General features: G+C 37.3%; 1 protein-coding gene across 4 annotated transcripts in view; it reads left to right on the top strand.

The window, feature by feature from the left end:
• The first annotated feature begins 1,884 nt into the window (after positions 1-1,884).
• pcm1 (pericentriolar material 1) overlaps positions 1,885-12,267 on the top strand; it is a 48,101-nt gene continuing 37,718 nt past the window's right edge. For all 4 annotated transcript variants that reach the window (XM_073841468.1, XM_073841467.1, XM_073841469.1 and 1 more), the window contains exons 1-5: positions 1,885-2,021; positions 3,292-3,409; positions 4,272-4,517; positions 4,747-5,046; positions 10,172-10,342. In XM_073841468.1, coding sequence (XP_073697569.1) covers positions 3,305-3,409; positions 4,272-4,517; positions 4,747-5,046; positions 10,172-10,342 — 822 coding nt within the window. In that variant the 5' untranslated portion in view covers positions 1,885-2,021; positions 3,292-3,304. The remainder of the gene's footprint in view (positions 2,022-3,291; positions 3,410-4,271; positions 4,518-4,746; positions 5,047-10,171; positions 10,343-12,267) is intronic.

Genomic DNA, 12,267 nt, shown 5'->3' with positions numbered 1-12,267 from the left:
ATAGATAGATAGATAGATAGATAGATAGATAGATAGATAGATAGATAGATAGATAGATAGATAGATATAGATTTTTTTAAAGAAAACAAGTAGTAAGTAAATTATTAGAGAATAAGTCTAAAAGGGCAAGTTTTTTTAACAGAATTAGAATAGCGGGTGCTAGAGTTAGAGATGTGTTTAAGCCGATTCTTGAAGATGAACTCGTATTGAGTTGGGCAGGTCATTCCATAAAAAGGGCACATTTAATGTGAAAGTCTGTAAAAGTGATTTTGTGCCTCTTTGGGATGGCACAATAATGTGCCATTCACTTCCAGAACGCAAGCTTCTAGAGGGCACATACATCTGAAGTAATGAATTTAGGTAAAGGGGTGCAGAGTCAGTGGTGGTTTTGTAGGCAAACATTAATACCTTAAAATTTATGCGAGCAGCTATTCGTAGCCAGTGAAATTTGATGAAGAGAGGTGTGACATGCTTATTAAAAATTTCGGCTCATTAAAAATTAATCTTGCAGCCGCATTCTGGATTAATTGTAAAGGTTTGATAGAACTGGCTGGAAGATCTGCCAAAAGAGCATTGCAGCCTGGATAGAACAAGAGCTTAAACAATGAGTTGTGAAGCATATTCTGAAAGGAAGAGCCTGATCTTCCTGATGTTGAATAAATAAAATCTGCAGGACTGGGCCGTTTTAGCAATGTGGTCTGAGAAAGTCAGCTGATCAACTCAAAGGTTTTTGGCTGTTTCTGAGTTATGGTTGATGTGCCTAATTGGATGGTAAAATTGTGTTAAAGCGATGGGTTTGATGGAACCACAAGCGGTTCTGTCTTGGCAAGGTTGAGTTGAAGATGATGGTCCTTCATCCAGCAAGAAATGTCTGGTAGACAAGCTGACATTCGAGCTGCTATCGTCGGATCATCAGGATGGAATGAGAGGTAGAGTGTTATTAGCATAGCAGTGATATGAAAAATATATGATATGAATATGATACTATAGTACTAACAGTAAATTATGCATAGTTACATGCAACTAATCATAAACCAAACAATAGCCATAAGTATGTGTTGATTGATATTACTCAGTACGTATTTGTGTAATTAATTAAGTGTCCAATGACACAACAACAGCACCACATGTTTCGTCTCTTTTTCATGAATGCAGTTTCGATATGGTATGAGCTGTCAACTTGTCAAACATATTCATCAGTGTACCTGTGATAAAGGGCACGAAGACCAGGGTACTCATCAATAGAAATCTCCCAATCCCTGTACATTTTTGAGAAGAAGAGACCTTATGTCTTAACCTATGTAAAAACAGGCTGCCAATGCATTTTTCTAAGAATGAACCTTTTTTATGCTATCATTTTAACCTTGCAATTATACTGGGGGTTTAGCACTTGAAATCGTTTTCCAGTGTAATTTGGTTAGGCATATGTGTGCATTTTTCATAACACAATATCGAGTTATTTGACATTTAATAAGTCAAACCAGAATTATTCTCGTCCCCCCCCCCCTTGTTTTTCCTCTTATTTTTAGTTTTATCCACTTACTTTTAGTGTATTTTAGTTGTATTATTTAGTTTCATTTGTAGTTATTTTAATAGGTTTCACTCATCATCACCATTCCATTAGTCACATTTCTCTGCATCTGTTCTTTTAAGACATTGCTCAACTTCTCCAACTGTTCCAAATGCGTCCGAGAAGTAAAATAGTACCAAACCTTTGTGGCCTCAGTTTGTTAGCTAGCTTAATCTATCCACTGATAACAGCTTAAAATAGAAACACACAGCTTCCAGTGTCAAAATACATATCAAATACAAGGAAATCCACAATAAATATTGGTTTAATGAAAATGAGAGCGGTATCGCTCCGCCTGTTTGTTTGGATATGGGGCAAAGATGGCCGCGACTGGAGAGGCGGCTACTCAGATTGAAAGGCACACTACGCATTGACACTTTATCTGGGATCTAATAAACTACAAATGGGAATTATTTACATGTTCCAGTAATAGGTTGCTTCAACGTTCAAGGTAAGTTTACTGATTGTTTAGTAAAACAGCCTGCTAACGTTAGCTGTGCTCGTTCAGTTGTTTCTCTTTCAACTTCTGTTAGCTTGCTAGCTCCCTCACTAAAGACATTCAAAGTTATTTCAAGAAACATCAGTTTGTTTCGTAGTCTGGAGTGAGGTACGATTCAAAAGTGAACGTTTTCCTCTCGTTATATTTTTGTGGACAGTATTTTAAATGTGACAGTTGGATCTGGGACGCTTGAAGGTGGACCAAGTGGATCGTGTTATGTGAGAGAGTGATGCACCAGTCAGATGCCTTTGTGTCAGGTGGACAAGTTTAAGAACACCAAGCCCTGTGTCAAAATAGAACAACACACTATTGAACTAATATGTGATTTAGTTTTTACTCTTCTGTTTTATTATACACATATTAACCCGACTTGAGGTATTAGGCTGTTGTTATGACTCTGTGTTGGGTTTATTTCTCTAAAAGCCGGGAGTTTTCGCGGGGAACTAGGCTTGTGCCAGAGGTTACCATGGTGACAGACCAAAAAGCCTTAACTCGCTTCTTAAAGTTTCTGTCAGTCATTTCGCTCGAGGATTTTATATTTGTAAGGGAGCTTGTAGTCGATTTATTAACCAACAACCGTTGAACTACTCTCAAGTATTCACCACAGTTTTACCTGCACAGGTGAAAGCGCCTATGTAAGAGAAGCGAGTGTTGACAGTTAGCCGGGAAACTGAGCGGGTTGACCGGGTTAACCGTTTTAACGGACCCTCCTCTCACAAACGAGTAGATTATAAGACTAATACCAGACCTCTGTGTACATTTCTCAGTGAACAAAGCGAACAGACGTCGTATTAGAAAAGTAAGTTACATTTACATTACATTAACAGTAACTTATTGTTTTTGAACATTTACTACAGTGTTTTTATATAACGTTACATGTCTATGGTACTACCATGTTATTAAGTTGATTCATTACCATACTAAATACATCAAAATACCACTGTATCACAGATACTGCACCATGGTATTGCCATAATACATTGTTAAGGGTATTGTAAGAACTTAGACACTGTGGTGAAAGTCTCATTGTCTACAGTATTCAGGTTAATGTTGTCATGTTCAGTTTGGCGTGTTATAATGTTGCTTGGCAGCTGGTCAAACAAATTTCAGCCTCTCAAATGAAACCATCACATCAAGAGCGAGTTTTCTGATAAGGTTGATTGGGTTTTTTCATTTTTTTAGGTTAGGTTTGTCTAAGTGTTCATCTGATGGTTTTTTGCAGGTTCTGATTGTTCATGATGGCGACGGGTGGCACACCATTTGAAGACGGTGCAGATGATCAGGAGCTGCACAACTGGAGCATCTCCAATGGAAGCTTAGATGATCGACTCAACAATATGGTATGAATCAGTCGCACCCGTAACAGGATAAATAGAGGGTGGCAAGGATGAAGTATGTTTGTAGGCCAACCCAGAAGTAAGCATCACCCTGGTTTCCTCAACACAAAGCCAATAGGATTTTTCCATTGGCTTTTGGATAATTGCAGAAAATAAGATCTGTGACCAATAAAAGTTTAAGATATTTGGATGTTGTGTTCATCAAGATAATCTTCACAAATTAACACAACCTTATACATTTTAAACCCTAAATGCAAACTACAAACTACAGCATGTTTGCTTGACTTAGATGTCAGTATCATTAAAAGGTTAGTTTACACAAAAGGGAAAATTCTGTCATTAATTTTTCACCTTTATGTTGTTCCAAACCTGTAAGACCTTTGTTCATTTTCAGAATTTTGGAATTATTGCAGAAATTAAACTCTGTGACCAATAAAAGTTTATGATTCTTGGATGTTCGTCAAGATAATCTTTACAAATGAACACAAGTTTTATAAATTTTTACTACAAGAATTAAAATTCTGTTTTAATTTCTCACCCTCATGTTGTTCCAAACCGATAAGACCTTTTTGTGTGCTTACAAAACCATAAACAATTATAAATGGGGTATTAGTGATGTTGTAGAATAAAATGTAAACATTTCTTGAGACCTTATTTCTGGCATTCAGTATGTCACTAAAAAAACCTTCAGACTTTGGAATGATGGAACCAGAATGGCAGTGTTTCTTGGTTTTATATTTGAGACTTGAGTGGAGTGCTGTTGTTCACCTCATGCTCAGTTGATTAAACAATAAAGCTTTAGCAAAACCTCATTAAACTGTGCTATCATTTATGGTTTGTAAATGTTGATTCGCTATTCTCTCAGGATTGGGGAGTGCAGCAGAAGAAGGCCAACCGCTCCTCTGAGAAGAACAGGAAGAAGTTCTCCGCTATGTCAGAGAGCCGGCTAACCAATGACATTTCTCCGGAGTCCACTCCTGGAGCAGGACGGCGGAGAGCACGCACACCCCATTCCTTCCCTCATGTGAAGTACAGCACTCAAATGTCTGTGCCTGACCAGACTGAGCTCGACAGACTCCGGCAGGTCATAAACTTCACAGATCTGGATGAGGTGAGTGGGGCTTTACAACCTGGTTTAGGTTTGTAGGACTTATTCAATCTGGCTAAGTTCTAAGCTTGCTATTGTTTCCAGACAGGAAGTGCATGGATTTGAACTAGCTCTTAAACTCAAATAGTCACTATCAAATAGATCACTATCAAATTCAGGCCAGTTTTAAAAGGAAATGCGAATGTCAGCGACATCCTTTGGTAAACCAGAATATCACTTTTCATCCCAACAGAGAAGTATTGGCAGTGACTCTCAAGGCCGCGTCACTGCAGCCAACAATCAGAGACAGCTGTCTACTGAGGCCAAGAAGCCTTTCAACTTCTTGCCAATTCACCTCAACACTAACAAAAGCAAAGAACCCACTGCATCCACCTCTTCCACACCTGGGGGCAAGGAACCCAAGAAACAGAGTCCTGGGAAAGAGCTGTTTGCCCCGGTTCCAGCAGTGGTTAAAGAGGCTTTAGGTCTAGACAGTGCCCAGCGCTTTGGATTGGAGGATGAAAAAGCAGAGCTTAGCATTGACAGCAGTCAGGTAATCCAGAGTTTAATATCTTTTATATTGTCTCTAGGTGTGTGCATGTGCATTTCTCATTAGATGCAACTATTACAGAAGGTTCAAACATTCAGTGATGCTTCAGAAGGAAATAATGCATTATGAGGATTATTATTATGTTGTCTTATCTTCTATAGCTTTTAAAGAGCAGTACTAAATGAAAAAATGTGATATTTAGGCAAAATAAGAAAAATGTACACATCGTCATTCTGTTAAAGGGGTCATACGGTGCCACATGCACTTTTACAAGCTGTTTTTAATTGAAATGTGTGTTAGGAGTGTGTGTACACAACCACCCTAAAATGACAAAGATCCGCCCAGTAGTTTTCTTTTAATTAAGTAAAATAATTTGCCTCTTCTCAAATCGAGCCGTTCTCAGATGCCTGTTGTTGTGGCGTAACACCGACAGAGGCCACTCCTGCGATAGTTGATAGACAGCAGTGTTTTAGCATAGACCCGCCCCGAGTGTAAACTAACAGCACTGAGGGAATGTGACCACTGATCTACCTAAATGGGTTCATGTTTACACTAATCATTTCTCACCATACTGCTTTATAAACGAGGGTCAGTATAAAGCTTAGCTTTGTAACGCTAGATGGTTTAAAACGGTGTCTGTTAATGATTAAGATGTAACGTTAACGCAATACCTGCAAACGTGTTTACAGCCCGCAACTGCACATGAGTAAAGACTATAACACTCACATTTATGTATTTCAATATAGTATGTTATGTTAACCGATAGGGCTGGGCGATTTGGCCTAAAATCAAAATCTCGATTAATTGAACATTTTAACTCGATTACGATTAATGAACGATTATTTTATTTATTAATAAAATTATATTTAATTATATTTATATAATATTTATTTTTTTTGCCCTCATAGTTCACTGACAAGTTTTGTACAGTAAATATGCTCACATATTACAAGTGAGAGATTTTTGAATGAAGGGTGCATTATTTGATTTTAAAATAATTGAAGGAAACACACACTATCTACTATCTATGATTATTTATTGAACATCAGTGTTGAACAACTGAAATTAAAGCACACATTGCTTAAAACGAAGAGTCACATTTTTCTTAAATTATTGAAAATAAATAACTTGCACTTTTGGAAACAAAATAAATTATTTTCAATGTTTCAATGAAAATAAGCAGTATCTCTTCATAATAAAAATTACTCTTGTATGTATATGTATATCACAAGTTTTAGATTTTTAGAAATGCACATTTGACAGTAGCAGAGTTGACAGCTGTTTTTGTGAGTATCTGTAAAAATAACAACAGCCTCATCTTTCATACATTTGCATACATTTGTAGATTACCACTACCACGGTAAAGAACTTGTAATGAAAAACAGCATCCTGAAGACATTCAGTATAATTACAAATGCACAACAAACAACTGTAATGACTAACAAAAAAAATAACAAAAATATTGTTATTATATTCCATTACTCCTTTAATATATTTAGCACATTATTAATATAATAAAATTCTATATGAATATTTTACTTTTCTGCCATGCCATGGTTACTGTCAGTGTTACTACAGTAAAACCATGGTAAACGTTGGTGATTTGTAGATTGAAACGCCGGATCGTCACAATACTGTCAATTACACTTGTTTAATTGTTTTTTTTTTAATTGCCTTATATTGGCATTGTAAGCATATGATTTAAAAACATTTTTATATAAAATTATTAGTGAAACATTTTATACATCTTTATTTGACCTCAAAGTAGAGACCTGCACAGAAACAGAGTGCGGCGCGGGACAAAACTTGATGCGCGAGTGGGTAGAAACTCGTGTGTGTGCGGGATGCGGGAGAATAAAATGATTGGAGGAACTCCCGGAAAATAGAAATATATAAACATAAAATATCTAAAAACATACAAATTGTCATTCATCTATTACACAAAAGCAACACGAACAACTAATATAACTTAAAAATGATTAACAGGTGCAAGAATAGGAAGTTTCTGGAATGCAAGGCTTAAGTTAGAATCCACTCACCGCTCAAAAATTCTTGCGCACTGCTTAATATTGCGTGCGCACGAATCCACTCATTGCAACACACGAAGTGTAGACACTGTTAAATATTCATTGTGCATATATTCATTGTGTTATAAGAGTTGTATGAGATCGCGATGAACTGAGATAGGCAGGGAGTGTTGTTTGCTCGCATTCTGCCATGCATGCACGCAGCAGCCCATGCTTGCTTTTCTGTTAAGAATAAAATCTGTATAGGTAACTTCAATGCAGGCTTTTGAGGGCGGGAGAGGGACAAAACATGAATCTCACGGGCGGGAGTGGGACGAGATAACATATATTTCCGTGCAGACTGAAAAATCTGTCACGCGCAGGTCTCTACCTCTAAGCATATCAGCTCCCGCGCCCCCCTCTGTGAACTCTGGCGCCTCCCTGTTTTTAAAGGGAAAGTAATCGAAATAATCGACCTGGAAAATTTTGATCGATTATAGGTTCTGAATGTCGATTTCGATTACTTTTCGATTAATCGCCCAGCCCTATTAACCGATCACTTTTTTGCTCTTGTTCAATCAGCTATGCCTCAGTAAACACATCGCGTTCGTCTCTTTACCACAGTAAACACACCGTGTTTGTCTCTTTACCACAGTAAACACACCGCGTTTGTCTCTTTTCCACAGTAAACACATCGCGTTCGTATCTCTCTCAATACTCTACCCTGCCAGTACGTATAAAGATAAATCAAAGTGACATTAAGTTTACTAACCATTCAGACACGTCCAGTATAAGCCGTAATTGCCGAACTTCTTTGCAGGTGTCATCTTGTTTTGGTTCCAACTCTGGTTTTTAAATTAAATTTTAAATGGATAGGGTTGTACAGTGTCTTCAAAGCCCCCCAAGTACCATTTTCCCCCAAACTATACAACTATACCCCCAACTGTTGTCTAGGCAACACCCTGTGTGTGTTGTAATGACACACCGGGGTGTTTTTTTACACTACCATAGAGCATTTTTAATCAAAGTATATTACAAACTTTTAATTTGGACCCTAAAGCATCATATTAATTTGTGGAAAATGGGCATCGGATGACCCCTTTAAAAAGTTTACACCCCTGGATCTTAATGCTTAATGTTTTCTTTCTGGAGCATCAGTGAGCGTTTGAACCTTCTGTAATATTTGTCCCTCAGTTGTCCTCAGTGTGAAAAGATGGATCTCAAAATCATACTCATTGTTGGAAAGTGTTCAAATACACAAAAATGCTGAAAATCCAAAGAATTTGTGGAACCTGAATGATTTTTCTGAAGATCAGTGAGCAGTTTAACTGTTCAGGACAAACAAGGGACTCATGAATGACTATTACTAAACAAAAAAAAAAAAAAAACACACACAGCTGTGGATCATTCAGGGAACAAAACAGTATTAAAGGAACCGTATGTAAGAAATGTATTTTAGTTAATCATAAAATGGCCCTGACATGTCACTAGACATTAAGAAATCATGTTCATTTCAAATACTTATATCACTGACAACAGTGGTCCGGCCAGGATATTGTCATTTAAAAGTGAGAGTTGCAGCCCACAACTGATGTTATTGTTGTCATTTTGTGTTTTGGTCTGAGGCGCCACCCTCCAGCTATCTACCAATCACGAAGTCAGTAGAGTTTCGTGAGACGGGTTGCCAGCTCTGTTACAGCTGCGTTACAGTGTCGGATAAAACATGTATAACGTTACGAAACCTAAAAGACCTCGTTATGAATCCGAAATACGTCGTGACAAAGTCCGAAATAAAACAAGGATTGGTATAGGAGATGCTTTTGAAAGATGGACACGGCTGAAAACGGAGAAGAATTTCAAGATAGACGCCAACGTTGCTCATTTTCTCCTGGACATGTAAGATTCATCTATGTTTGGCTAACTTTGCTTCCGTACACAGTGGATTTTCCACGGTCGGCAGTGCTAAATGCGTTCATAAAAAGCTTTATATCGCACCACTAGCAGGGTATGAAAACAATCTATGTTTCGACTGAAATGTGGTATTACAGTACATATTTGCGAAATATTTGGCTAATCGCCATCTGTAAATTTTTGCAATACATAATTACTTCGCAAAACATCTCTTGTGAAGCATAAACATAATTAACAGAAGAAAAACAAATTACTGTGTAGGACTCGTCACTTGCCATTGGAAGCTTCTTGTTGCAGCCTACTCCTGCAGCTTAGCCTGGCAACCTCGAGTCAGGGGGGAGCGGGAGGGGAAACACCGTTCTACAGTATTTTGAAAGTGATTGCAGTACCAGATTTGGCCACAATCCTACATACGGTTCCTTTAAGAATCAAGTTTATGTAAACTTTTGAATGGGGTCATTTTTATAAATTCATCTATTTTCTCTTATATGTAAAATATCTTATTCAGGTCAGTACTAAATAAAAATAAGCCACATTTTGTATGATCTCTCTTATTTTGGTGAAATAATTGACATTTTTTAACATAAACGGGCACATCAACCCAATCACTTCATTTAGTATTTATGTAAACACTTTTGATTCGTCAGTTGGAATGATTTCTTTCTGATTGAAACAAAAAGTGTTTGTGTAAACGTGGCTATTGGCTCCATAATTTCTTACTATTGAGAATGATTTTAGTCTGGCTATTTCGATGCACCATTAACATTCTAGATTTTATTGCAACACTTTTTTTTTTATTTAACCTCTATAAGTCTCTTTTCCCTCACAAGTCTGAAACCATCAAGCTTCAAATATTAATAATGTAAACTGTTATAACATTGCCTATTCAGAGACTTTAAAATTATCTTCTAAATTGTAAAAGTAGATGGCACAACTTCGCCGTTTTCATTAGAACATTCCCCCCTGTTGTTGCTGAGCAAAAACTGGAGCACAGATGTGTCAGTGTGCGCTCAGAATTTAGGCCAGTTTAAAAATATGCCACTGTCCGTGTGAGAGCTCTTCCTTGGTCTCTTTCTCTGCTCTACGCTGTCTCTCTTTGCACCTCCTTTTATCTTTTCTGTCTATTTCTCATTCTGGTTGCCTTTCTGTTTGTTTTATTTTATTTTCTGCTTGTGCACCTCTGTTCACTCACAGCTTATTTCTTCATTCAGGTGGTCAGCAAGCTGGTGCAGATTCGTGAATACATTGGGAAGGCCACATCCATGAGAGACGACCTGGTGGAAAAGAACGATGTGCCTGCAAATGTGGAACGACTATCTCTCCTCATCACTCACCTGAAAGAACAGGAGAAGTCCTACCTGCGTTTTCTTCAGAAGATGCTGGTCAGTATTTCTCTCTTGGGTCTTTGAAAGTTGCTATTGTGGTTTATATGCACATTTATAATATGCAGTGACTTGCGTGAATCATTGTTCGGATAATAACAATAACAATTTTTCAGTGGCTGATGGTATTGCAATTACATCTAACATACTTAAGAAATTGTTTTGCAAATGAACTTTGCTTTTTTAAGATATCAACTTTATTTCTGAATTATCAGTGTGATATGCTTAACTGCAACTTTATTAAAGGACTTATACCTACTGCCTAAATATACAAGATAGGGCAAAGTTTATGCTTTTGATTGTTTAACAGTGTTAACAATTGCTTTTAAAATTATGTCAAAGACGCAGGTGTGCTTTCTTAAGCAGGGCTCGAAATTAACTTTTTTACTTGGTAGCACTGGTGCTCCCAACTTCAAAAAGTTAGGAGCACCAAAAAAAATTTAGGAGCACCCAATTTCTTTTTAGTAATGCACCGAAATTGATTCTTCATGGTCGATTTTGATTGTTGATGTTTTACAAGCAAATGGGCTGATTCTGAAAGCCTTTTTTTAGATATTTATTTTCCGCCTTAAGCAAGGGACAATAACGAATGTTAATATGAGTACATGAACAAGATGTTTATTTTCTCTATTATAGGTACAGCCATTTAAATTAGAGGCAACCACTGCATTTTTAAACAGCCTACATAAATAACAAAATATATTATAAATAGCAAAAAATAAACGAGACAGTTCTTTCTTAGTTGTGTACACAATAAATGCAGCCATAATCAAAGTAGGCTATTTTTTCAATATTCAAAGTGCAAATAGAGACCGAATCTTTCAAGCATGATACAGAGCTATAGACAACTACACAAGTTATTATAGCTCACATACTAATAACAGCGTCGATATTTTATGTAGCCTATTTTTCGCGTATTGGGGAGTCGCTCTCCAAACACAGAGTATTAAAATTGCTTTTGAATGCGTGTGCATGTTTTTTTTTTGGTTTCGTTTTGATGGTCGTGCGAAACTCTCAGCAGCGCTGAGTGTCCATTCTACAATACAAGACATTACTTTAACAAAACCTTTTGAAAGTGGTAGGACACAAACGGGATTTTGAAAAGCGTGTTCCCAGTGAAAATTACGCCCCTGCGTGAGTGCAACTCTGCTGCTGAGTTATCATTTGATGCAAAGATATGCCGCGTTGTACAGTAGCCTATATTGAGACTGAGGCGCCAGAATTGTATCCGACAGAATATGCGCTGTAGAAGGAAATATAGTATATTTCTTCAAAAGCAGATTGTGAAGACCTTTTAATTGTCCACAATAAAAATCGTCGTATCACACACCCTTAATTGAAATGTTTGCGCAAATCTGGAACAGAGGTTGGTTGAGAGAGAAAAACGGTTCAGCTGAGCTCAGTGACAGGGAGTGATTGACGGCTAATGTCTCAAATCCTCCTTAAAGGGTAATATATATAATATATAATAGGGCTGCACGATTAATCGTTTTTAAACCGAAATCGCGATTTGAAAGGGTGCGATTTTCAAATCGCAAGAGCTGCGATTATTTCGATTTATTATCAAATGTGGTAACAAGCATTTAAGTCGTTTCTGACAGGTCGCTTCATGTGCACATTACGTCTTCATGCTTATATTACGTTTGATGCAGAGTTTAACCAATAGGGGGCATTTTAACACTGCATGTAGAGACATGCACAGGACGTATTTTTCAGTCCCGCGTCCGCAGAAATATGTTGATCTCGTTCAGTTCCCGCCTCGACATTCATGTTTTGTCCCGCTCCTGCCCACATAAAAGTAACCTATATAGTTTTTTTCAGTACATCAATTGAATTTACATGAAACAGTTTTGTAACATCTCGTAATTTCACAAAACCCCAGCATAAACGCTCCTGATAAAATATTTGTTATATAGGCTAAGCAT

Source organism: Garra rufa, chromosome 6 (assembly GCF_049309525.1).
Source record: "Garra rufa chromosome 6, GarRuf1.0, whole genome shotgun sequence".
Classification (NCBI taxonomy): Eukaryota; Metazoa; Chordata; class Actinopteri; order Cypriniformes; family Cyprinidae; genus Garra; species Garra rufa.
This window is presented reverse-complemented; position numbering and strand designations above follow the sequence as displayed.